Source organism: Saccopteryx bilineata, chromosome 4 (assembly GCF_036850765.1).
Source record: "Saccopteryx bilineata isolate mSacBil1 chromosome 4, mSacBil1_pri_phased_curated, whole genome shotgun sequence".
NCBI classification, from domain to species: domain Eukaryota; kingdom Metazoa; phylum Chordata; class Mammalia; order Chiroptera; family Emballonuridae; genus Saccopteryx; species Saccopteryx bilineata.
The window spans coordinates 162,905,850-162,932,987 of record NC_089493.1 but is presented as its reverse complement, the minus strand read 5'-3'; the positions used below and the strand labels follow the sequence as shown (position 1 = coordinate 162,932,987).

Genomic DNA, 27,138 nt, shown 5'->3' with positions numbered 1-27,138 from the left:
AATGCCCTCAAGTTTTATTTGTGTTGTCTCAAATGGCACAACTTCCTTCTTTTTAATAACAAAAATATTCCACCATTTATATATATAACATTTCTTTTATCCATTATTCGTTCATCAATTGACAGTTAATTTTTTTTCCATAATGGTTGCACCATTTTACATTCTCACCAACAGTGCACAGGGGTTCTTTTTTCTCTACATTCTCACCAATACTTGTTATTTCTTGTCTTTTTGATAATAGACATTGTAACAGGGATGGTTTTGATTTGCATTTCCCTGGTGATTAGTGGTTGGGCACCTTTTCATGTACCTGTTAGCCATCTATATGTCTATGCAGATCCTCTGCTCATTTTAAAATTGGATCATGGGAGCATTTGATATCTTGCTTCCTGGCATATATCATCAGTTTGGCTCAAAAAACTCATACACATTTTTTTAATTAATTTTTTTTCTATTGAGTTGTAAAATATTTTATGTATTTTCAATATTAATCCCTCATAAGATATACGATTTTCCAGTGTTTTCTCCCATTCCTTTTCATTTTGTTGATTGTTTCCTTTGCTGTGCAGAGTGCAATTGTACTTGTTTATTTTGATGTCAAATTTAAAAAAATCATTGTCAAGATGGGTGTCAAGGAGCTTGCCCGCTATACTTTCTCCTAGGAGCTCTATGGTTTCAGGTTTTACAATCACATTACTAATTCATTTTGAATTAATTTTTGTGTATGATGTAAGGTAGTAGTCCAGTTTCTTTCTTTTGTCTTTTTTTTTTTAATTTTCAAATACATGTTTATTGTACCATATAGTCATATAATACTTCAAGTTTCAGGAGGCATTTAGGTCCAGTTTCATTTGTTTGTTTGTTTGTTTGTAGCTATCCATTTTCCTCAATCTCACTTATTGAAGATATTGTCTTTTCCCTATTATATATTTTTGGCTCCTTTGTTGTAACTTAATCGACCATATGTACATAAATTTATTTCTGGGCTCTCTATTCTATTCCATTGATCTATGTGTCTTTTATTTTAGGCCAGTACCATACTGTTTTGATCACTATAAATTTGTGATATAGTTTGAAATCAGGAATTATGATGCTTCAAGCTTTGTTCTTTCTTAAGATTGCTTTGGTTATTCGGGGTCTTTTTTGGTTTTATACACATTTTAGGATTGTTTATTTTACTTTTGTAAAAAGTACCATTGGAATTTTGATAGAGATTGCATTTAATCTGTAGATTGCTTGGATAGAATGGGCATTTTAACTATTCTTCCAATCATGAACATAGAATATCTTTCCATTTATTTGTGTCTTCTTCAGTTTCTTTCATCAGTTTCTTTCAGCTTATGGTTTTCAGTATACAGGTCTTTAATCTCCTTTACAAAATTTATTCATAGGTATTTATTCTTTTTGGTGCAATTGTAAATGGGATTTTTGAAATTTCTCTTTCTAAATAAACTCACAAAAATTAGGGGATATTTTATAGCTTCATATTCATTTTGAAAATATTTCCTAATTTTTGTGAGCAGTATATTTGTTGAAGAATGAATGATTTTGTACTCAATTCCAAACTGAATTCTGAATCAGGTTAAGACTTATCTAGACAAAGAGGGGGAGAAAAAAGAGCCAGAATTATCCAATTAGTGTGTTTCAAATGGATTATAGTTATGCAGGAGATGTTAATCTCCTCAGCCCTTGATATATACAAAGGAACAGCACCAGGAGCATCTATCCATCTCTTTGCTGAACTCCTCAGAGGGCATTTGTTACAGAGCAATGTGAGACTTCAAGTCTCATCATCCCTGTAAATAGCAACTATTTTAAAGGATAGCTGGCATTTGCTGCTCTGATGCAAGGTGCTGAGTGCAGCCCAATTAAGGCATCTACCAGCTGGGCATCTGTTTCAGGTGCCAGCTGATGCTTATTGAACGAGAGTGGAATCAACGGAACACATAATGATCCAGGAGTATCGTTAATATAGTGTATACCTGGTCTGGAAGATGAAGCAGAGAGGCTGGCAGGGGTTCCTGGTGGACACATCTTATGTGATAGACCTGAATTATTGTGTATCAAGTGCTTCTTTTTTTTTTTTTTGGCATTTTTCTGAAGCTGGAAACAGGGAGACAGTCAGACAGACTCCTGCATGCGCCCGACCGGGATCTACCCGGCACGCCCACCAGGGGCGACGCTCTGCCCACCAGGGGGCGATGCTCTGCCCATCCTGGGGGTCGCCATGTTGCGGCCAGAGCCACTCTAGCGCCTGAGGCAGAGGCCACAGAGCCATCCCCAGCGCCCGGGCCATCTTTGCTCCAATGGAGCCTTGGCTGCGGGAGGGGAAGAGAGAGACAGAGAGGAAGGTGCGGTGGAGGGGTGGAGAAGCAAATGGGCGCTTCTTCTGTGTGCCCTGGCTGGGAATCGAACCCGGGTCCTCTGCACGCTAGGCCGACTCTCTACCGCTGAGCCAACCGGCCAGGGCCTATCAGGTGCTTCTGTCTCTGCAGCTTAGATACACTTTTGGTGGGATTTAAGAGTAACTGAAGGTAACTATTATAGTACAGAGTGTAAATAAGAGCCTCTTCAATATTTTAAAATTCTTGATAATTAAAAATTTGATTGAATTTGAAATCTTTCTGCATTAGTTCAAGAACTCTCCTCCACCTCTCTCCTTGCAATGATATCCACCCACTGAACTTCTTTCCCCTTGGAAGCTTTACACTAGCTGTTCTCTCTGCCTAGAACACTTTCAATTACCAATAAAAGAGTATATGATATAATATATATATATCTTACAGAGAGTGAGAGAGAAAGAGAAAGGGACAGACAAATCAGGAAGGGAGAGAGATGAGAAGTGTCAACTCGTAGTTGAGGCACTTTAGTTCTTCACTGATTGCTTTCTCATATGTGCCTTGACTGGGGGGCTCCAGCCAAGCCAGTGACCCCTTGCTCAAGCCAGTGACCTTGGACTTCAAGCTGGCGACCCCGTGCTCAAGCCCATGAGCCAGCACTCAAGCTGGATGAGCCCGCGCTCTAGCTGGTGACCTCGGGGTGTTTGAACCTGCGTCCTCAGCATTCCAGGTCCACATTCTATCCACTCTGAGGTCAGAGGGATATTTTTAAAGTATAAATTCAATTGTGGTTTATTTTAAAAATGATTATAAAAATACTTAAAATTTTTATCTACTAACCATGAATAACATTTCTTGAGGCTGGTGGATGTTAAAAATTGAAGAGATCATCAGTAAAAATTTTGATCAGGAATTGTATGTGGCCATTTTAATTATACAGCAGATTCCTATCCTCCCTCCTTCCCTCTTTCCCAAAATAATGCAATCAAAAAACCATTAGGGCCCTGGCGGGATAGCTTAGTTGACTAGTGCATTTTCTGAAGTGCAGAGGTTGCCAGTTTGATCCCTAGTCAGGGCACATACAGGAACAGATCTATATTCCTGTCTCTCTTCCTCTCTCTAAAGTCAATAAAATAAACATTTTAAAAAAAACCATTAGGGCCTGACCAGGTGGTGGCGCAGTGGATAGAGCATCGGACTGGGATGCGGAAGGACCCAGGTTCGAGACCCCGAGGTCGCCAGCTTGAGCGCGGGCTCATCTGGCTTGAGCAAAGAGCTCACCAGCTTGGACCCAAGGTTGCTGGCTCCAGCAGGGGGTTACTCGGTCTGCTGAAGGCCCACGGTCAAGGCACATGTGAGAAAGCAGTCAATGAACAACTAAGAAGTCGCAACGTGCACAACGAGAAACTGATGATTGATGCTTCTCATCTCTCTCCGTTCCTGTCTGTCTGTCCCTGTCTATCTCTGCCTCTGTAAAAAAAAAACAAAAAAACCATTAGGTAGGGCTGAGCAGGGTAAGCATCTGCATTGGAGGGTGGAGAACGGAAGTGACAAGACTACCTGATATGGGGTATCAGAGCCTGAGTGGAGTGAGAAGGTCTGTACCAGGGGAGGGTGGTAACAGCCTGTATGGTTGTTGGGAGCTTGAGAGAAGTGAGGAGGTTTTCTGCACAACATGGTGGTGACAGTAGCAGCATGGCACAGGGTTGTTGGAAAATGAGTGAAGTGAAGAGGGTGTTTAAGTTGAGGGTGGAGTGCTAGCTCAATGATAAATGTTGGAGCCTAAGAGGAGTGAGGAGGGTTCTTGCTGGCTTGGCCCCATATGTCAGAACTTGATTGAGGTGGGAAGGGAATCTCTACATAAGGGTGGTATTGGCTTGGCATGGGGTATTGAAGCCCAGCAGGATGAGGAGGGCAGCTACATGAAAGGGACCTCTGGCAGCAGTGACAGCCCAGCAGTATAATTGAGTCTGAGCAGGATAAGGAGGACATCTTTGTGAGAAGGTGGTGGGTAGGGCGGAAAATTGATTATACATAGGTAGGATTAAGCTAATAAGTAAATATATTGAAAATAATGGGACTAGGTTTTTCCCTGTCAGAGAAAAGAGTTACAAATATGGAAAAGGAAAATATTAGAATGAACTCTGTGGTATTGGATTGGAATTGGAGGTAGTGGTGTGAACCCATGGTTTTTGATTGATTGATTGATAGGTAGATGGATAGATGTAGAAATAAATGTAAATATAAATGCATTGATTATATATATGCAATGTATGTGAATACATAATATAATGTATATGTGTTCATATATATATTCTCTATCTCTGGTAGCAGTGACAAACATCTAGTGCTCATATCTTGGTTCTTTTTATTTTTTCATTTTATTTATTTATTTATTCATTTATTCATTCAGTGAGAGGAGGGGAGGCAGAGACAGACTTCTGCATGCACCATGCACCATGACTGCGATCCATGTGGCAAGCTCACTAGGGGGCAATGCTTCACTCATCTGAAGCATTGCGCCATTGCTCAGCAACTGAGCTCTTCTTAGCATCTGAGGTAGAAGCCATGGAGCCATCCTTAGCACCTGGGCCAACTAGCTCTATTTGAGCTGTGGCTGCAGGAGAGAGAGGAGGATAGAGAGAGAGGAAGAGAAAGAAGTGAGAGGGGGGAGGGGTGGAGAAGCAGATGGGTGCTTCTTCTGTGTGCCCTGACTGGGAATCAAACCTGGGACATCCACATGCTGTGCTGATGCTCTACCACTGACCCAACTAGCCAGGGCATCTTGGTTTATAAGTACCATTTTTCACTAAAAGGAACCAAGACTCCTTGGGGAAATAGATGATTCCAGGACAGAGAATGTCCAAGATGAACCTGAAATATCTTGTTAGGCCAGCAAGTAAAAAGTGCTTAATGAATTATGGGACATATCAAAAGAACAGAGAAGTTAGCTTGAATGGGTTCCCAGTGACCAAATCTGGGATAATTAGAGCATCAAAATAATAGTAATTGCAAATTACAACCCTCTAAATAAAATAGGGATCCATGAGTCCATACTGATACAAACAAATAATTGGGGGAAAGAGAATTAATAAAGGTAGAAGGAATGACCTGAGTTAGAAAATTACCATTTAAAAAACATCATAGTAATAATTAACTCAGCCAAGAAGCATCAGTGAATACTAAAAACCAGTGGCTGAAATATTGATGAGGAAAGAGATATTATGTTGTCTCAAAATATGTCCCCCCAAAATAGTAGTTACAAAAGGGGAAAGAACAACTTTACAGTGAAGAAATCTGGCAGACAGCACCTCATTTGAGGGACTAAAATGAATAACACCAGTAATGAGACAAATACACATCTATATCATCTGATAGGATTCACTGTCACTTCAGAGACATTCCTGCCAAAAGCACATAATCGTAAACTAATGAGGAAATATCAGACATGCAAATTGAGGGATATTATACAAAATATCCAGTTTTATAATCTTCCAAAGAGTCAAGTGTATCAAAATTAAGGAAATATTGGTGTACTATTATAGATTGAAGGAGATAATGAGATATGACAACTAAATGTAACAAGTGATCCTGGACTATACATCCTTTTGCATTATTAGGACAGTTGTTGAAACTTGAATAGGTGGATTAGTTGACAGCAAAGGATCAGTATTAATTTCCTTATTGTGATGGTTGTATTATGGTTATGTCCTTGCTTATAGCAGTTATAAAGTTTTAGCGTGGGCACTGGGACATATGTTGGCAATTTATCTTCAACTCTTTCAGGAAAAGAGATTATTGTTGCAACTCTTCAATAAGTTTGGAATTATTTCAAAAGAAAAAGAAAAAAGTTATGTTTAAATGAGCAAGCTGAAATTTCTTATTAAAATGTTTTAGTATCTTATAAAATATCTTCACTACTGAATTTTTTTCAGCATGTCTCATATAGTACCTTAAATTCTTTCCAGTTTATCCTTTGTGTTGAATATTTTTTGTTTCCACCATGATATAAAAAAGGCTATGAAACATTTTAGGCAGAAGGAGTCACATATGTGAAGGCCTGGAGTTCAGAAACCATGACTTTTAGGAGAATTACTAGCAATTCTGCATGTCTAGAAAGTGTGGAATTGGTGTGTGTGTGTGTGTGACAGCTGTCAAGGGAAAGGACATCTAACAACCTCAGCTGGATGGTTCACTAACATAGGAACATAAGATAATTCACTTCAGTGGCCCTGATACTGATAACCCAACAGCACATTAGCAAGGATGCCCCCAAACTGGTATGGACAACCCTTTGTTTAGAAACTGCCTGAGGATGCTTCTTGACCTGAGTTTAATCAGAAATTGCCCTAAATTTGTGCTTGTAGGAGGTATTTCTCAGAAATATGAAGAGGAATGGAGAAGGTAGACTCTTGTCATATTTGTTTTCAAATAATTTAGCAAAAAGGACCACCTTACAAAAGATACATGCAATAGAATAACTTATTGAAATATTAATTTGCCTTTTGCTCCCAGTTTTCCTCCCCTATTCCAAGAATGTTTTTCTGCTTTCTTTCTCTGAGCTTTTGTTCAGCCAGGCCAAATCAGAAGTACAACTGCCTTTTGTGTTTTAAAGCCTGAACTCATTGAAGGGTTTATGCAAGGTGGTCCTGGAGGAGAGAGGAAAGAGGCAAGAGCCCAGGAGGGAGTGTCAACTATGGAGACCTCAAAGAGTGATTTATTTGGAGAGGGAGGGCTCCATGAAGTTAGCAGGAACTAGAATCTAGTCCCTCTGTGAACCTCTTTTGCAACCACCTGAGGCTACGGTTTGTCCCCTGTGGAATGGCTTTGTATACAGTGAGAACCTGAAACTTTGGTGTTGGGGTTTATAGCCATGGTAAAGAGCCCCAGCTCAAGCTGGGAGGCAAGTTTCAGGAAGCATCAGAGCCACTTTCCTGCAAGAGACTAGGTGGTCTTTGACAAAGAGCCTATCAGCAGTGACAAATTGGACCAAAGATCAGAGGGCTGTTCTTAAGTATTCTGGATAATGTAAAACCTGACATCTGCCTGAGGGATAGAATTTGAGGTTAAATTTTCATCACCCTGAGGAGAGGTGGCTTAAGATGAGACTTAATTTTATAATTGAAAAATATGACATTTCCTTCATACTTAAAAAGTAACTTTCATACTCACCATATACATTTAAAGCTCTCAAGATCTGGAAGAAATTATAGACAAAAAAATTTGTTTTTTTCCAGAAAAATTAATCATAAGTCTTTTTTTAAAAAAGATTTTTATTTATTGATTTTACAGAGAAAGGAGATATGGGTGAGGGGTTCGAGCCATAAGTATCAACTCATAGTTGCTTCTTTTCAGTTGTTTATTGCTTGCTGTATATGCCTTCACTGGGCAAGCCAAGGGTTTTGAATCGGCAACCTCAGCATTCCAAGTCAACACTTGACTCACTGCGCCACCATAGGCCAGGCAGCATAAGTCTTTTATTGTACCTTTTCTGTGAGAGAATTGAGATATTTCAGTTTGATATATGCCTCCAGATATTTTTTCCCTTTTTTTAAATTTCAATGGGTGGCATTGATTAATTAAGGCACATAGATTCAGAGAAAACATCTCCAGGTTATTTTGACAATGATTATGTTGTATACCCATCACCCAAAGTCAAATTGTGCCTCCAGATATTAATGACAGATGAATTCAGGATGCCTCAACCAGCTTGGGTTTTTATTATTCTCCCTTACCCAGAAGCTAAAGTGGTGGAAAGGAGGGATACAAGCCAGTCTGACATTTGGTCGACGCAGGTATCTTTCTGTTCTCTCCCCTTTTCCATCCAGTGCTCCCTGACCTGACTTGGGAGTGGGAGCAGGTCTAGGATGAATACCAGTTTAATTCCAGTTTTCTTGCAGTTTGATCTTCTAGATGCAAAATACCATTCAAATACCAAAATCTTATATATATATATATATATATATATATGCATATATATATATTTGTATGGCTAAGTATATCACAAATTTAATTTTAATTGAGTTTTAGGAAGGATAGAAACATCAATTTGTTGTTCTACTTATTTATGCATTCTTTGGTTGATTCTTGTTTGTGCCATGTAGTTTGAACCAGGAGAAACTTAGCCCCAAGACTTCCTTTGGATAAATGATGACTAGAAGAATAGAATGATGACCCAAGTCCTGCTTTAACAATGTTTTTATTTCCTAAAAAGAAAGTTCATACAGAAACTATATAAGCAAGAGTGTTATGAGCTAAATCATGTGTGAAATAGCCAGTTGACCATAGATTAGAAACTGTGACTCTATCACTGTCTGTGTGACCCTAGGCATATCATTTCAACTCCCTAGGCCACATATGTTACATGAAGTTTTGGATTGGATGACCAATAATGGGTCCTTCTGTGCTCTATTCTTCTTATGATTCTAGAATGTAGAATAAGAAGATTTTTTTAAATGTTGAAATACAAGGTGATAAAGAGCCTTATCTACAGTAAATGCTTAGATATAATGGAACTTATTTTTGGTGGAACTTTTGAATGTGCCAGTAAGATTTTAATGCTGATTTATCAAAACCATGCACAAAACCTTGTGATGGAACTTATAAAATGTGTATCTTTTGGTTGGATACAGTAGACAATCATATCAGAGCTTGGAGAAAAATAAATCCTCCCAAACCAATGATGAGAATTATCAATTTATTAGAATTTGAACATAATTATATAGTTTTAATTATAGAAAGAAACCCCTTTAATTGATACTGATGAATAAAAGTGCTTCATATGTTATTTCAGAAGCTGGAAAATAGACCATATTTAGAATCCTGGGCAGCAAAGTAAAATAGATTTCAGGTAAATTTAGGGTGTACACATAGCCAATCCCAAACAAATCACTGCTATATACACTGAGACTTTTCAGCCAGTGATTATCATATGGAATAGGTTTCTCAAGGAGCATATGATTGTTGGTTTCATAGCTGCTGATTTCATCATCCCACTGTTACTCATATAAATCTTGACTAATTATTTTTATTTTTTACTGCTTTTAGTTGGGAAAAAAAGGTGTATAATTTTTCTCTAATGTTAATGTGCCAAAATTATAATAGATATCACTTAAAAATGTTTAGATCCTGAATGATTCAGAAAGGCTTTTACATAATCTGAATTCATTGAACAACTACACCTAAATACTACTCTTGCAGCTTGCAGAGTAGATTAACCTGTTCTTTGCTTTGTTCAGTGTATACTTAGAAATGTGGAAGGACTAGATTCCTGAGGACTCAAAATGTATATGGTGGTATGAATGTTGCTTCCCTCACAGGTCTGAGACTAGAACGCTTCACAAATCTTATAATGAGTTGCCATTTTTTTGGTTGATGGAAATTTGATCTCAAATAATGTGAATTATTTCCCTTTTCTGTTTAAAGTTAGGAAGGGAAGCTTTTAAAATTGTTATCCACATTTCCAGTTAAACTACAGGCTGAAACAGTAAGTTGAAAATGGACTTAACAGGTATGATTAAAAACTTGATTTTCACATTGATTTGCTGAAGGAAATACTCAAAAAAGTTTGAAGTTCTTACTGCACTAAGTAAAAACAATGCTCTAATAACATATAAACTTTTAAAGTTAGTATAAATAAAAGCCATAAAATTCAAAACCAAGTTAATTTATGTAATTTTAAGGAATGTAATTCTGTGACCCTGTTAATGAATTCATAGGTAAAATCACTAAAACTGGTGTAAGCTTGCCTAGAGAAATCAAGGCAAGATGTGTATGGCCAGCTTTGCAGGTACAAATGCACTGAGGTCTCATACCTCTGAACATGGACACTGAAAATACTCCTTTTCTAGGTTGATGTACTAGTTTGCTATGACTGTCATAAACGAAGTACCACAGACTGGTGGATTAAACAGAAATTAATTTTCTCGCAGTTCTGGAGGTTTGAAGTTCAGGATCAATGTGCCAGCAGAACTGGATTCTTCTGAGACCTGTCCTTGGCTTGAAAGTGCCACCACTTGTTGTCTCTTCTCATGGTCATATCTCTGTGCACATGTAGCCCTGGTGTCTCATCCTCTTCTTTTTTTCTAAACGTGGAATTCATTAAAAATTTTTTTCAACTTCAGTTGAAGTATTATTTTGTTCTAGAGTCATCCTCCCTTTTTTTTTTTTTAAACAGAGACAGAGAGAGGCAGAGAGAGGAACAGACAGACAGGAACAGAGAGAAATGAGAAGCATCAATCATCAGTTTTTCGTTGCGACACCTTAGTTGTTCATTGATTGTGTTCTTATATGTGCTTTGACCGTGGGCCTTCAGCAGACCGAGTAACCCTTTGCTTGAGCCAGCGACCTTGGGTCCAAGCTGGTGAGCTTTTGATCAAACCAGATGAGCCCACACTCAAGCTGGCGACCTCGGGGTCTCGAACCTGGGTCCTCTGCATCCCAGTCCGATGCTGTATCCACTGCTCCACCGTCTGGTCAGGCCGAGTCATCTTCCTCTTACAAGGACACCAGGTATATTCACCCTACAGACATCTTAATTAGCCTTTGACTCTGAAATTCAGTGCAACTTCCTCCTTTCACAGGTCATTCCTCTTCTTCAGTATTTACCACATGGTTTTGGGGTCTCTTGGTCACAGAATGTCTCATCCTAGGTACCACTCCATGTATCTTGCTTGGCACAGAAAGGTTCAGTAAATGGAAGCCATTATATTAATTTTCTTGCATTGTCACTTGAGGATAAGGCCTTGGGTGCTCAGTCAGCTCCCAGGCTGATATTAAAAACCTATAAAAAGCTAACAATTTAGGTGCGAAGAAAGCAAGTATAATAACGTAAACTAAATGTATAAAATGTGTTCACTGAAGTAAAATGAAAATGTCTGCTTGTGGGAGTGCGCGAAGGGAGGCTGAGACGGAGGGCTTCATGGACCGCCAAAGGGTGGCCTCGGTTGCAATGTACGAAGCGATTTTGGCACATTCCTGTCCTTTACATCGCCTCGGGCTCTCTTTTGCGCAGGGCCACGTGCCAATGTCTTGAATCGCGCGTCGAGCCCACTGTAAACGGCTAATAACCGCTTTCCACCCTCCATCTTTGTGCTGACAGGAGGGGCGAGAACGCCAGGCGTAGCGGTCCGGTCGAAATGCGGCGGGTAAATCCAGGCCCTCAAGCCCAAGTTAAGTTTTCAAAAGCACCGCGCATGGCGTCCCTGGCCGCACCGGTTGGAAACAGCCCTCAGAGCGCCGCCGCTCACCGGTCCTTCCAACCTCCCGGCCAAGCCCAGGGCTAGAGCAGTTCGTAGGCCAATCCCGCACACAGAGGGCGTTGAGGCCAGTGCGCTCCGGTGAGCGCGCCCGTCCAGCGGCTGAGGAAAACGGAAGTGGGTGTGAGCGGGTCGCGGTGATTGGCTGAAGTTACATGTCTCTCACGGGGCTGGCGCGAACACCACTGCGGAATTGGGCGAGGGATACGCAAGGGGAGGGGTAAAGTCATTAGGAACAGCCGTGGTGCTGGGGAAAATAAAACGCGGAGGTGCATGGAGGGTAGGGAGAGTCCCTTGTCAGGGTACACTGCAGAGCTCGCGGGTGAAGAGGGTGGGAAGAGGCACGGCAGAAGCAGAGCGGAACGAGTGCTTGAATATACCTCGGAGGGCGGGGAGTCCGTGATCGAGAGCGGCGCTGCGGCTCGGTAGGCGGGACTAAAGGAGCAAGGTGGGGATTGGCGAGCAGCCCTGGGCTGCCGTACGTCGGCGGTGACGTACGCCTCGGGGAGGGTGCGCGCGCGTTCAGCGGCCTCTTTGTGTGGTGCCCAGCTAAGGGAGCGGAGGTGGTGGTGGCTGTGGCGGTACAGCGGCCTTGGTTGTCTTCCAGGCTCCTCGGCTCGTCCTCTAACCGGCACCTCTCCCCTTCCCTCCCCCTTCCTTTTTTCCTCCTTCCCTTCCCTTCCCTTCTTCCCTTCCCTGCCGGTGACCGGCGGTAGCGGCTCCAGCAACGGCTGGGCCCAGGTTGTGAAGAGGCCTTAACCAACGGTAACGGCGACGGCGAAACCTCGGAGCTCGCAGGGCGGGGGGAAGGCCCGGGCCTTGGAGATGGAGAATTCGCAGTTGTGTAAGCTGTTCATTGGCGGCCTCAATGTGCAGACGAGTGAGTCGGGCCTGCGCGGCCACTTTGAGGCCTTTGGGACTCTGACGGACTGCGTGGTGGTGGTGAACCCCCAGACCAAACGCTCCCGTTGTTTCGGCTTCGTGACCTATTCTAATGTGGAGGAGGCCGATGCCGCCATGGCCGCTTCACCCCATGCTGTGGACGGCAACACCGTGGAGCTGAAGCGGGCGGTGTCCCGGGAGGATTCGGCGCGGCCCGGTGCCCATGCCAAGGTTAAGAAGCTCTTTGTTGGGGGCCTTAAAGGAGACGTGGCTGAGGGCGACCTGATCGAGCACTTCTCGCAGTTTGGCACCGTGGAAAAGGCCGAGATTATTGCCGACAAGCAGTCGGGCAAGAAGCGCGGCTTCGGCTTTGTGTATTTTCAGAATCACGACGCAGCAGACAAGGCCGCGGTGGTCAAGTTCCACCCGATCCAGGGCCATCGCGTGGAGGTGAAGAAGGCTGTCCCCAAGGAGGATATTCACTCCGGCGGGGGCGGTGGCTCCCGGTCCTCGCGAGGCGGCCGAGGCGGCCGGGGTCGCGGCGGTGGTCGTGATCAGAACGGCCTGTCTAAGGGAGGTGGCGGTGGTTACAACAGCTACGGTGGTTACGGCGGCGGCGGCGGCAGCTACAATACCTACGGAGGCGGCGGCGGCGGTTCGTCCTACGGTGGGAGCGACTACGGTAACGGCTTCGGCGGCTTCGGCAGCTATAGTCAGCACCAGTCGTCCTATGGGCCCATGAAGAGCGGCGGCGGCGGCGGCGGAGGCAGCAGCTGGGGCGGTCGCAGTAACAGTGGACCTTACAGAGGTGGCTATGGTGGTGGGGGTGGTTATGGAGGCAGTTCCTTCTAAAATTTAAGTTCCCGGGAGTGGATATAGGGGCAGCCCTTTTCAGGGACCCAACTTGAGTCAGTTCCCCTCCCACCGCCTTCCCTGTTTTGCCCTTGGGGGAGCCGCTTCTAAGGCTGCTTACCCTTGGGGGTGTTGCCCTATTTGCCTGCCACCTCTCGTCTCCCTCCGAAGATGGACTGCCCCACATACACATTTTGTGTTACAGTTATTGATGGACTCTATTTTTTTATTATTACTTGGACCTTGGTCGTTTTTATACTAGCAAAATGTCTTGTTTTAATTTGTGTTTTTTTTGGGGGGGGATTGGATTGAACTTGCTGATTCTGTAGCAAAACCTGGGTGGGGGTTGGGGTGGGGGTTTAGTTTACTTTGTTGTAAGGACTTGATATCTGGCTACGGCGTTTTCTATGAAATCTACTTGGATCCCATGCCTGAAATTTGGAAGCATATGTACAAAAATCATTTTTACGTTTTATTTTTAATAAATCATTGTGTTTGACCATACATGTCTAACATTTTTTTTTCTAGGATCCATTCCATACCCTTTTAAAGGGATATTGAATTTTTTTCGTGTAAATTCTTAATTTTAATGTGTACTTAGAGAAACTTTTAAAAGGTCCTGTCCCCCCCCACCCCCATTTGTCCTGCTAGTGACGTGTTGAATTTTATCCCTTTACAGGCAAAACTTTTGAAATGGTGGATGTGGCCTTTTCATATCTTTAAAGTTTCTGTGCATCCATCTCTTGTACTAAAAAGTATTTGCTTATCATCTTGACATTGGTTACTTCCTTCTATGAGAATTTATTTTAAAGTATGTACTGTGTAATTCTAAAGAAATATTTTGTGTTAAGCATGTGTTTCCATTCATAGAAACTGTTTAAAAATTTTCAGATGGCCTAGTTTCATCCCTATTATTGGTGTGTCTGTAACGAATGGTTACAATGAGGGTTGTATTTTACCCTAATATTAAATGCATTTTTGTATTTTCAGAGCAGGTTTCAGCATTTTTCCTATAACTGCTGTCCTCATGGAAGTCCTTCCCCCTAACGTTTATAGCGCCATCTACTGGCAGAATGGCAGTATATGTGCAAAACAATTTGTTAAAAAAATTGTTTAGGACAATTTCATCAGATTTAGAAGTTTTGCTATCAAAAATATGTGCAGACTTTGGTTACACATTTACTTGTAACTAAGGTGGGCTTTATAGGAATGTAGTTAACAGTCCATATCACAGATTTCCTTTTTACATGAGATTTGGAAATGTAAATTGCTACGCATAGCTTGGGCAATGGCCTCAAATTGCTATGACAACTAATGAACCAGCTACTGTACTGGTACCTTAGGTGCAAGTTGTAAAGCAAAATATCTGTATTCTGCTTGGTTAACAAAATGTATATTTGTGGCCCTTTCATGCAATGGATTTCAAGTTGTTTATAAAAAAACAAAAAACTGATAACAGGAGAAAATTTCCTTCGTGGATGAAATATAGAATAGCAACATTTATGGATATCACAAATAAAGAATTCAGTTCTTTACATGATGGAGTGAGAGTATGTATAACGCTGTGGGTGGGTTCAGAGTACCTATTACCTAGTATATTTAATGTTCTAAGATATTTGGCTTGAATCTTGCAGTTGGTAGTCATATTAAGCTTTCTGAAGGGGAGATTATTGGCTTAAAAGAATATTTTACCATTGACCTCTTTTTTATTTCTCATATATATATATATTTAAAAATTTTTATTTTAATTTTTTTTTTATAAGATTTAATTCTTTGCCAAAATTTTTTTTCCTAATTGCCAGGGCTCTACTTTCAAGAGGAAGAAAGGTCAAGATTGCTAGGCTAGATCATGGCTGCTCTGTTGTCACTTTGACAAAGGGTAGCTGATTCTTGGTATAAATATATGTCTCCTGTGATAAATGGGATAGATGTTTTTGCATATTGAATAAACAGTCAAATCTTGCTCTCAAATGGTTTTACAGTTTCCTTATATTTGTTTTATTTTTCACTTTTAGTGAAACACTACATGTGAACTTCATTTGGTAATTTGGTCTAACATTTTGAGGGCCTCTGGGAGACAGACTGATATGGTTAAATGTTTTGTTGTAATTGTTACTCTGCTTGCCTTTTACTTAGTTTTAGTGGGACGATCTATTTTTTTTCAGGGTCATTTGGAATAGACCACCTTTTGGAGAGCTTTAAAAGTGATAACCTTGTCATTTTGGATTACAACAGTGATTTTAAAAAGTTTAAATGAATAACGTAAAAGTATTTCCTGTTTGCTAGAAAATCGAGTTGGTGTTCTGTTTCTAGTCATTGTCGTATATCTGTCTTTACAGATTTCTGTAATTTGGATTGGTATTTAGGAAGGCAAAAAGCATAATGGGATTTAGTCTTTCCAGAATTCCTCTTATCAACTTATGCAAACATTTTTGGCTTGTGGGATTTGTTTAGGGGAGGTAAGCAACCAGTTGGTAGGCTTTGATCTCTTTCATCTATGGGAACTATCTAAATGTTATTCAAATTTATTTTTCTTTTTAATGATGTTCAAATTTAAGAACTCATGGAACCCTGACCAGGCAGTGGCACAGTGGATAGAGTGCTGGATTAGGAAGCAGAGGATTTGGGTTCGAAACCCTGAGGTTGCCAGCTTGAGTGCGAGCTCATCTGGCTTGAGCGCGGGGTCACTGGCTTGAGTGTGAGATCATAGACATAACCCCATGGTCACTGGCTTGAAGCCCAAGGTCGCTGGCTTGAGCAAGGGGTCACTCGCTTTGTTTGTTGCAGTCCTCTGGTCAAGGCACATATGAGAAAGCAATCAGTGAATAAGATGATGCAACGAAGAATTGATGCTTTTCATCTCCCTTCCTGTCTGTCTGGCCCTGTGACTGTCCAAAAAAAAATCCACCCAACAAAACTCATGGAAGTAGGCGGTACAGAATCTAGTAAGTATTGCAAACAATTTTTGTGCTATGCTTTAACTTGAAAGTTTAGCAAAATGAAAACCTGTTTTTTTTTTTGTCTATTGTGAAGAACATGCAATTACCATATTTTTATTATAAATTCAGTGGTACTCAGTTAAAAGTGATTTAAGAGGTATTTAAAAATTGATAGTATTTTTGGATATTAAGCTTGCAAGTGGTTATAGTGGTAACTATCAAATCAATTGATAACATGGGTGCTTCCTATTTAAATATACTTCACAATGAATTTTTGTTTTTAAACAAGGTTAAAAGATTGAGGATGCTTGAGAATTTGGCAATTATAATTATTTCCCTCAAGACCAGAAGTGACTTACTTGGTTTGTACTTTATTTACCTATTAAGTGTGCTTAATTTTCTCATTAGAGAATTTGTGTTTAACATTAAATATTGTATGCCTGTGTCTTTGCTGATTGAAAATGGGTGTTTGGATATTGAATTAACCTGAGCAGAAAGGCATCTAGACGTAGGGATTTTGCTCAAAAGGACAACATTTTCACTGAGGGTAAGTCTCTTCCATTTTAACTAACTTTCTGAGTCAGTGAAGATTTTGATCACTGGGGAAAATTCCTTCTACCTATTTCAGAAGGCCCTATTTTGTTTCCTTCTGAAATAGGGCAATAAAGACCACCTCCAAACTAATGGAGGACAGTGCTTTTTCCTAGTGTCTTCGTGCTAGTTAATTTAATGTGCCTTTGTCTAATGCTTTCTATTGAAAGTGAATTTACATTGTAAAAGATTTTCCAATTAAAAGTTTCTTGAACAAATAAAGCCAAAGAACTTAAATACTTTGCACTATATGTTACTTAGAAAATTATAGTATTGCATAAATATTTGGATTGTACTTAAAGTCATAGATGATACCGGTATTACAGGGAAATAGAAAATTCAGAAATCTTACTGAATCTTTTTGGGGTTAATGTATTTTAAAAAGTAATTATTAGAACTAAACAAGTGCTTATAAACTGAACTAAAAAAAGTGAGTAAAAGTCCTACCTATGTGATCAAACACCTTTCTCAAGGATAATCTTTAATAGGTATGTATTCATCTAGACCAGGGGTCAGGAATCTTTTTGGCTGAGAGAGCCATGAACGCCACATATTTTAAAATTCCGTGAGAGTCCCTGGCCGGTTTGATCAGTGGTAGAGCGTCAGCCTGGCGTGCGGAAGTCCCGGGTTCGATTACTGGCCAGGGCACACAGGAGAGGCGTCCATCTGCTTCCCCACCCCTCCCCCTCTCCTTCCTCTCCTGCAGCCAAGGCTCCATTGGAGCAAAGATAGCCTGGGCGCTAGGGTTGGCTTCATGGCCTCTGCCTCAGGCGCTAGAATGGCTCTGGTTGCAACAGAGCCATGCCCTGGATGGGCAGAGCATCGCCCCCTGGTGGGCGTGCCAGGTGGATCCCTGTTGGGCCCATGCAGGAGTCTGTCTGACTGCCTCCCCGTTTCCAGCTTCAGAAAAATACAAAAAAAAAAAAAAATTAATTCGGTAAGAGCCATACAACGACCCGTATACATTACGCATTATCCAATAAAAGTTTAGTGTTGTCCTGGAAGACAGCTGTGATTGGCTCTAGCCACCCACAATCATGAACATGAGCGGTAGGAAATGAATGGATTGTAATACATGAGAATGTTTTATATTTTTAACATTTTTTTAATTAAAGATTTGTCTGTGAGCCAGATACAGCCATCAAAAGAGCCACATCTGGCTCGCAAGCCATATTCCCGACTCCTGATCTAGACCTTTTTTGTATGCACTTAATGTTAATTAAAAAAAAAAAAAGACTACAGCCTGACCAGGCAGTGGTGCAGTGAATAGAGCATCACACTGGGATGCAGAAGAACTAAATTTGAAATTCCAAAGTTGCCAGGTTGAGTGCGGGGTCATGGGATCATAGACATGACCCTGTATCGTGACTTGAGGCCAAGGTTGCTGGCTTGTGCAATGGGTCACTTGCTCTGCTGTAGCTCCCCAGTCAAGGCACATATGACAAAGCAATCAATGAACAACTAAGGAGCCGCAACAAAGAATTGATGCTTCCCTTCCTGTCTGTCCCTCTCTTATTCTCTGTCACAAAAAAATTATAGTTTTGCAATTTATATATATATTAGCATTCTTACATAGCAAGATAAATAAACCATTCTTTTTAATGTCTATATTTCACAGTACAGCTGTACCATAACTTAAAACATTCCTTTGTTGATGAATGTTAGTTTTCCTCCATTTACTTATTTTTTAAATAAGTATTGTTAGTTTTTTAAAAAGTTGATTTTACAGAGGAGAGAAGCGGGAGACGAGAACTATCAACTCATAGGTACTTCACTTTAGCTGTTCATTGATTGTCGTATGTGCCTTGCCCAGGCAAGCCTAGGATTTCAAACCTGTGACCTCAGCATTCCAGGTTGATGCTTTATCTACCTTGCCACCACTGACCAGGCACTCTCCATTTATTGCTGTTAAGAATAAATCAGTGGGCCTGACCTGTGGTGGCGCAGTGGGATAAAGCGTCGACCTGGAACACTGAGGTCGCCGGTTCGAAACCTTAGGCTTGCCTGGTCAAGGCACATATGGGAGTTGATGCTTCCTGCTCCTCCCCCTTCTCTCTGTCTCTCTCTCTCTCTCCTCTCTCTCTAAAAAAATCAATAAATAAATAAAAAAAAGAATAAATCAGTGATTATTATCCTTGCTAATGTTTTTACTTGTCAGATATACACTTAGTTGATGAGATGGCTACTGTCGAGTTAATATGTGCTAGATAATTCAGCAGTTTTCTGGTGTTTTTCAGTTTTCAGAGAAAGGTTTGTACTCTGGTGGTTTTTAAAAAAATCATTGGTGGTTTTTTGTTTTATTAATAGTGAGAAAGAGAGATAGGGAGAGAGATGAGAAGAATCAACTTGTAGTGCCTCACTTTAGTTGTTCTACTGATTGCTTCTCAAACGTGCCTTGACCAGGAGGCTCCAGCTGAGCCAGTGACCCTTTGCTCAGGCCAGCAACCTTGGGCTCATGTCAGTCATCTTGGGCTTCAAGCCAGTGACAATGGGATCATGTCGATGATCCCTCGCTCAAGCCTGTGACCCTGTGCTCAAGCTGGTGAGCCTGTGCTCAAGCTGGATGATCCCGTGCTCAAACTGGAGACTTCGGGGTTTTGAACCTGGACCTCAGTGGCCGAGCTTGATGCTCATTGCACCACTACTGATCAGGCCATTGTTGGCTTTTTAAAGCCTTAGGGTTAATTCAACTAAAATATTTTACTGAAAATAGTCAAAGCTAGATTGTATATAATAAAACAGTTAATGGTTAGTCTTCCCCTTTTGTTTTTCCTAGTTTTACTGCAGAGATATTTGCCAGTTTTCCATATGATATCTACATATATCACTTAGATAACTTTACTGTCTAAAGAAATAAGGTGGAAAAAGTTACCAATTACTGTGTTTGTTTTATGCCTTGCCTGTTAAGCACTTTGTATGCATCATTTATTTTAGTTTTCATAATAATTCTATGAGGAGATCCTAATATCTATGTTGCATATTAGCTACAGGCTTACCTAATATACAGTGTGTCCGTAAAGTCATGGTGCACTTTTGACCAGTCACAGGAAAGCAACAAAAGACGATAGAAATGTGAAATCTGCACCAAATAAAAAGAAAACTCTCTCAGTTTCATACCTATTCAGTGCAGTTCAATGTGGGCTCACGCACAGATTTTTTTAGGGCTCCTTAGGTAGCTATCCCATATAGCCTCTACAGATTTGTCACTGACTGATGGCCTACCAGAATGGGGTTTCCCCACCAAACTGCCGGTTTCCTTCAACTGCTTATCCCACCGAGTAATGTTATTCCTATGTGGTGGCGATTCGTTATAAACGCACCGATATTCATGTTGCACTTTGGTCATGGATTCGAATTTAGCAAGCCACAGACCACACTGAACTTTCCACTGTACTGTCCACATCTGGAATGGCATGGCCGTAGGCTGCTCTGCTGTATACAGGGTGTTACGTCATCATCTGCGCATGCACACATGTTGCCACATCATCCTACTGAAACTAGGAGGGTTTTCCTTTTATTTGGTGCAGATTTCACATTTCTATTGTCTTTTGTTGCTTTCCTGTGACTGGTGAAAAGTGCACCATGACTTTACGGACACACTGTACTGTATTTCCCCATGTATAAAACGCTCCCATGTATAAGATGCACTGTAATTTTGGGGCCCGAAATTTGAAAAAAAATGGATTACATGAAGTTATTGAACTCAAATTTTATTCATAAAATTAATACAATTCCTCATCCACACAAAAAAGTGGGAAATGCAAGTAAAAAAACTACAACCACTGTATAAGACACACCCAGTTTTTAGGCCTCAAATTTTTTGGAAAAGGATACGTCATATATGGGGAAATGTGGTAAATAATTTGCTTAAGATCATATAGCTACTGAGAAACAAGAAACAGGTGTCTTTAAAATTTTTGTTTTAGAGGAGAGAGAAAGGAGATGGAGTGGGAAGCATCAACTCAGTACTTTCATGTTTGTTTGTTTTTTGACAAAGGGACAGATAAGGACAGGAAGGGAGAGAGATAAGTATCAGTTCTTCATTGTGGTGTCTTAGTTGTTCATTGACTGCTTTCTCATATGTGCCTTGAGGAGAGGGCGGGGGCGGGCAGGCTACAGCAGAGCAAATGACCCCTTGCTCAAGCCAGCGACCTTGGGTTTCAAACCAGTGACCTTTGGGCTCAAGCTAGCAACCACAGGGTCATGGCTTTGATCCCATGCTCAAGCCAGCAACCTTGCGTTCAAGCTGTTGAGTCTGTGCTCAAGCCGAATGAGTCTACGCTCAAGCTGGCAACCTTGGAGTTTCAAATTTGGGTCCTCATATGTGCCTTGACCGTGCAAGCCTGGGGTTTAAAACTGGCGACCTCAGCATTCCAGGTCAACACTTGATTCACTGTGCCACCACAGGTCTGGTAACAGGTCCGGTAGAAACAGGAACCTTTTTTTTTTTTTTTTTTTTTTTAATAGAGGAGGGGAGATAGACTCTCATGCACTCCAGTCAGCATCTGCTGGGCAACCCCTGTCTGGGGCTGATACTGGAACCAACTGAGCTATCCTCAGCGCCTGGGTCTGATGCTCAAACCAATCAAACCACTGGCTGCAAGAGGGGAAGAGAGAGAGAAGGAGAAAGGGGAGGGGAAGAAAAGAGAAGCAGGTGGTTACTTCATGTGTACCTCGACTGGGGATCAAACCCAGCACCTCTGTATGCCGGGCCAGTGCTAACTGAGCGAACTGGCCAGGGTATGATGTGAACTTTTACCATTTAAAAGTATGCATATTTCCCAGTGTGTGCTATTAATTTCATCAGGTATTGATTACCTTCTTTGTGCAAAACATCTAGGATCTGGAGATGATACAGCAGTGAGTCAAAATATGGTTCCTGTCTTCAAATAACTTGCATTCTGGTTGGAATTTTCTTTCTTTTGAAATGATGTGGCCCTGGCCAGTTGGCTCAGTGGTAGAGCGTGGGCCTGGTGTGTAGGAGTCCCGGGTTCGATTTCCAGCCAGGGCACACAGGAGAAGTGCCCATCTGCTTCTCCACCCCTCCCCCTCTCCTTCCTCTCTGTCTCTCTCTTCCCCTCCTGCAGCCAAGGCTCCATTGGAGCAAAGTTGGCCCGGGTGCTGAGGATGGCTCTATGGCCTCTGCCTCAGGCGCTAGAATGGCTCTGGTTGCAATGCCCCAAATGGGCAGAGCATCGCCCCCTGGTGGGCATGCCCGGTGGATCCCGGTCAGCACATGCGGGAATCTGACTGCCTCCCCATTTCCAACTTCAGAAAAATACAAAAAAAAAGAAAGAAGAAGAAGAAAAAAAAGAAATGATGTACCCATTTTCAGTGTTGTGGCACCATCTCAGATTGTTCATATACAAACAATTTGGAGTTAGTCTCATTGTCATTTCATGTCCATTCTCTGATTAAAATTAAAGCTCCACTTGAACTTCATTGATTACTTGTTTGGATACCATATGAAGGTGCATTTTTTTCTTTGATGCTTATATTGCAAAGTAATTTGCCTTAGAGTAGGCATCTGTTTTAATATTTTATAGTCCTTAACGACATAAATTTTAGCATCTAATAGACCAGGTTCCATTCCTGACCTTGGACAAATTAGCCTGAACCTCAGTTTTCTTTTCTTTAAAAAGGAGAGACTACTAGTATTGCCTGTGTCACAGGGTTGAACAGATTTAGTGAAAGAATGCTTATAAAGCTGAATAGTAATGATAGTATTAGAATCTCTTAAGAGGTGTGATGCACTAGGAAAAGGTATATCTTTATTTCATCCCCATCCCAACCGCATGGTATTTTCACAGTTGAATAACTTGAAAAGAGTAGTGATGTAATCATATGTAGTCCTAGTAACTGAGATTTGGGATTTTTTTGTTCTTTGTGGCAGAGACACAGAGAGACAGGCAGGAAGGGAGAGAGATAGGAAGCATCGATTCTTTTTGGCTCTTTAGTCTCTTCAGTTGTTCATTGATTGCTTTCTCATATGTGCCTTGACTGGGTAGCTACAGCAGAGTGAGTGACCTCTTGCTCAAGCAAGCAACCTTGGGCTTCAAGCCAGCCACCATGGGGTCATGTCTATGATCCCATGCTCAAGCTGGTGAGCCCGCACTCAAGCTACAACCTCAGGGTTTTGAACCTGGGTCCTCCATGTCCTAGTCCAACAGTCTATCCACTGTGCCACCACCTGGTCAGGCCTGAGATTTGGTTTTTAACCTAGGCTCTTGACTTGCTGGCTGAACTTGGATGTGGGAACTCTCATACCTCTGCTGCTTCAACTCTAGTATAAATATTAACCATGTTAGCTATCTGTAAGCGTTTAAGTACTTATTACTATAGAGAAGATATAAGTAATGTTAATGTTAAGGAGAGGTGACTTCCAGGTAAGATTTTAAAAAGTGCTGTGGAGGATATAGCATTTGACCTAAAAAATTGGTCATAAGAAGAATGGGGGAGGTAATTTTAGGTAGAGGGACACATAGGCAGAGACATGGAGCATATAAAGGGAAGTATGCTTACTGTGTGCTACATAGTGTACTAAGTACATTTAGAAATGTTATCATTGGATCCATTCAATAATCCACCTTATAGATAAAGGATAAAGTAGCTGAAGTTTATCTCAGAAAGGTGATGTAAATGCCAAGAATACTCAGCTGGTGCAGTGATTGAGCTGGGAATTGAATCCACATTTTACTTTTGCGTTGGTCATACACTTTTAACTAACCTTCATTTGCTTCCAAATACAAGTGACTAATTTGTACTAAGGATAGAGAAGAGTTATGGGAAATAAATTGGGAAAAGTACAACTGCATACTGAGGTCTTTGAGTAGTATGCTAAGGAGTTTGGACTTTTATCTTGCAGGCAGTAGAAGTCACTAAAGGTTTTTGATCAACAATAGTGGTAATGAGACTGATTTAGAAAGATTAATCCAGAAGCATTGAATGATAAAATAGATGGCATTTGAATGACATTGTTGGTGGCAAGCCTGCTAAGTTAACTAACAACTGATGTTAGTTAACCAGGTAAGGAAATGAAAGCATGTACCAGGAAGTCCACTGGAAATAGACTGAAGGAAATTTGAAGAAAGTTATGTATAACTGACAAATGATGGGATACATGGGGAATAAGGAAGCGGGATAGTTGAATCAGAATAACTGTAAGTAGGAGAATGGTGATGCCACTGGAAATGGGAAGAGATTTAGAAGGAGAGTTTGGACATATAATAGTTGAAGATGCTGGTAAGTACATCAAAGCATTGTTTCTTCTGCAGATAGCTTTACAAAGTGTTGAGTATTTTCTTTTTTCTTCTTGAGCCACTCTACCTTACTTTTCCTTGCTCTGTGTTATAGAACTGCATACTTTTCTTGGGCTTCATGTTGGGTCTGGACAGTGGGAGAGACTGGCAAGGTTTATCCAGTGGTCACAGCTCTGCTCCAATGGCTTGTTTGCTCTTACCACACTAGGTCTTTTCTGGCTTCTGGTAACTACTCCCTCCTAGAGCTGCTTCAGCCTCCCTGTTGCTAGCCCCAAGATGGTTCTATAAACCTTGTTGAGTTTTACAACTGTGCCCACACTCTTGTAAATAGTCACTTTATTTGAAATTTCAGTAACCCTGTTTGAATGTGCCATTAGTTGTTACCTCTTTAGTAAAAAAAAAATTTTACCCCCACCGCATTTTCTAATAACTTGATATCTTGGCCACCACCCTACTTGGAGAAGACCTAGATATTTGCAATAGATTACCCTCTCCACCCACTGTAAGTTTTCCCACATTGTTTGAAATTCAGTTACTCTCTTTTTTTATGATGTCAGGTTAAATTTATGACTTCTGCTTGGTGATTCAACTGGAAATAGAGCAGTGAACAGGAGACTAAAGTCCTTGCCTCTCAATAGAGCTTATTAATTTATTATTAAGTTTATTGAAGTGGCATTGGTTAATAAATCATACAGGTGTCAAGTGTACAATTCTATAATATATTATCTGTATATTGTGTGTTCACCACCCAAAGTGAAGTCTCTTTCTGATACTGTTTATCTGCCCTTTACCCTTCTCTACCTCCTCCACCCCCTTATTCTCTGGTAATTACCATACTGTTGTCTGTGTGTGAGATTTTTTTTTTTTTTTGGCTTAATCAACCTTTACCTTTTTCACTGAGCCCTCCAACCCCCCCCCCCCTTCACTCTGACAGCTGTTGGTCTGTTCTTTGTAATCTATGAGTCTGTTTCTATTTTGTTTGTTTGTTTGTTTGTTTTAAGTGATAGAGACAGGAAGGAAGGGAGAGTGATGAGCAGCATTAACTTGTAGTTGAATCACTTTAGTTGTTCATTCATTGCTTCTCCCCTTGGCCTGAGGGCTCCAGGCGAGCCAGTGAACCCTTGCTCAAGCCAGCGACCTTGGGCTTAAAGCCAGCGGCCACGGGGCCATATCTATGATCCCACACTCAAGCCAGCAGCCCCACACTCAAGCTGGTGAGCTTGTGCTCAAGCTGGATGAGCCTTCTCTCAAGCTGATGACCTCGGGGTTTCGAACCTGGGTCCTCAGTGTTTTAGGTTCACGTTCTACCCACTGTGTGACCACTGGTCAGACTGATTCTTTATATTGTTCATTAGATTCTACATATAATTGAAATCATAGGGTAATTGTCTTTCTTTGACTGGCTTATTTCACTTAGCATAATAATCTCCAGTCCATGCTGCCGCAAAAGGTAAGGTTTCCATTTTTACAGTTGAGTAGTAGGCCTTGTGTAAATGTACCACAGCTTTTTCACTCATCTATTGATAGACACTGCTTTCAAATCTTGGCTATTATAAAGAACGCTGTAATAAACAGGGATGCATATATTCTTTCAAATTCGTGTTTCAGATTTCTTTGGGTATATTCCCAGAAGTGGAATCGGTGAGTCATAAGGCAGTTCTATTTTAAAATTTTTGAGGAAACTCCATACTGTTTTTCACAGTGGCTGCACCAGTCTGTGTTCTCACCAATAGTACATAAGGGTTCCCTTTACTTCACATCCTTGCCAACACTTATGTAGATTTACTAATGACAGCCATTGTGACAGGTGTGAGGTGATATCTCATTATGGCCTTAATTTGCATTTCTCTGATGATTAGTGGTGTTGGGCATCTTTTCAGGTGTCTGTTGGCCATCTGTATGTCCTCTTTAGAAAAGTTTCTGTTCAGGTTCATTGCCCATTTTTTAACTGGGTTTGATTTTTTAGGTGTTGAGGTGTATGAGTTCTTTATAAATTTTGGGTATTAAACCCTTATCAGATGTATCATTGGCTAACATGTTCATTTGGTGGGCTATTTTGTTGATGGTTTTCTTTGCTGTGCAAAAACTTTTTAGTTTGATGTAGTCCCATTTGTTTGTTTTTTTCTTTTGTTTCTCTTGCCTGAGGAGATGTATCAGAAGAAATATTGCTGTGAGAAATGTATGAGATTTTACTGCCTATGTTTTCTTCTAGGATTTCTATGGTTTTGACTATAACATTTAAGTCTTTAATCCATTTTTTTTTTTGTATTTTTCTGAAGCTAGAAACGAGGAGAGACAGACAGACTCCCGCATGCGCCCGAACAGGATCTACCCGGCACGCCCACTAGGGGGCGACGCTCTGCCCACCAGGGGGCGATGCTCTGCCTCTCCGGGGCGTCGCTCTGCCACGACCAGAGCCACTCCAGCGCCTGGGGCAGAGGCCAAGGAGCCATCCCCAGCGCCCGGGCCATCTTTGCTCCAATGGAGCCTCCGATGCGGGAGGGGAAGAGAGAGACAGAGAGGAAGGAGAGGGGGAGGGGTGGAGAAGCAGATGGGTGCTTCTCCTGTGTGCCCTGGCCGGGAATCGAACCCCGGACTTCTGCATGCCAGGCCGACGCTCCACCACTGAGCCAACCAGCCAGGGCCTCTTTAATCCATTTTGAGTATGTTATTGTGTATGGTGTAAAAAGATGGTTTAATTTTTTTTCATGTATCTGTCCAATTTTCCCAACATTATTTATTGAATAAGCTGTCTTTATCCCTTTGTGTGTTCTTGCCTCCTTTGTCTATGCCTAATTGACCATAAAGGCATAGGGTTATTTCTGGACTCTCTATTCTGTTCCATTTATCTAAATGTCAGTTTTATGCCAGTACCATGCTGTTTTGGTTAGGATTAGGGGCCAGATTATGTAGGGATTTATAAACTATTGTAAGGATTTTGGCTTTTACTACATGAATGATAAACCATTTCAGGGTTTTGAGCAGAGGTATGTCATGATCTGCCTTGAACTTTCAAGGA

General features: G+C 41.2%; 2 protein-coding genes across 3 annotated transcripts in view; both read left to right on the top strand.

Annotated features, from left to right (window-relative positions):
• KLHL3 (kelch like family member 3) overlaps window positions 1–27,138 on the top strand; it is a 384,889-nt gene that overhangs the window by 198,156 nt on the left and 159,595 nt on the right. The gene's annotated exons all lie outside the window — the stretch shown is intronic.
• On the top strand, window positions 12,109–14,865 carry HNRNPA0 (heterogeneous nuclear ribonucleoprotein A0). Its single transcript, XM_066272574.1, has one exon. The coding sequence runs from the start codon at window positions 12,422–12,424 to the stop codon at window positions 13,328–13,330; it is 909 nt and encodes a 302-aa protein (XP_066128671.1). The 5' UTR covers window positions 12,109–12,421; the 3' UTR covers window positions 13,331–14,865.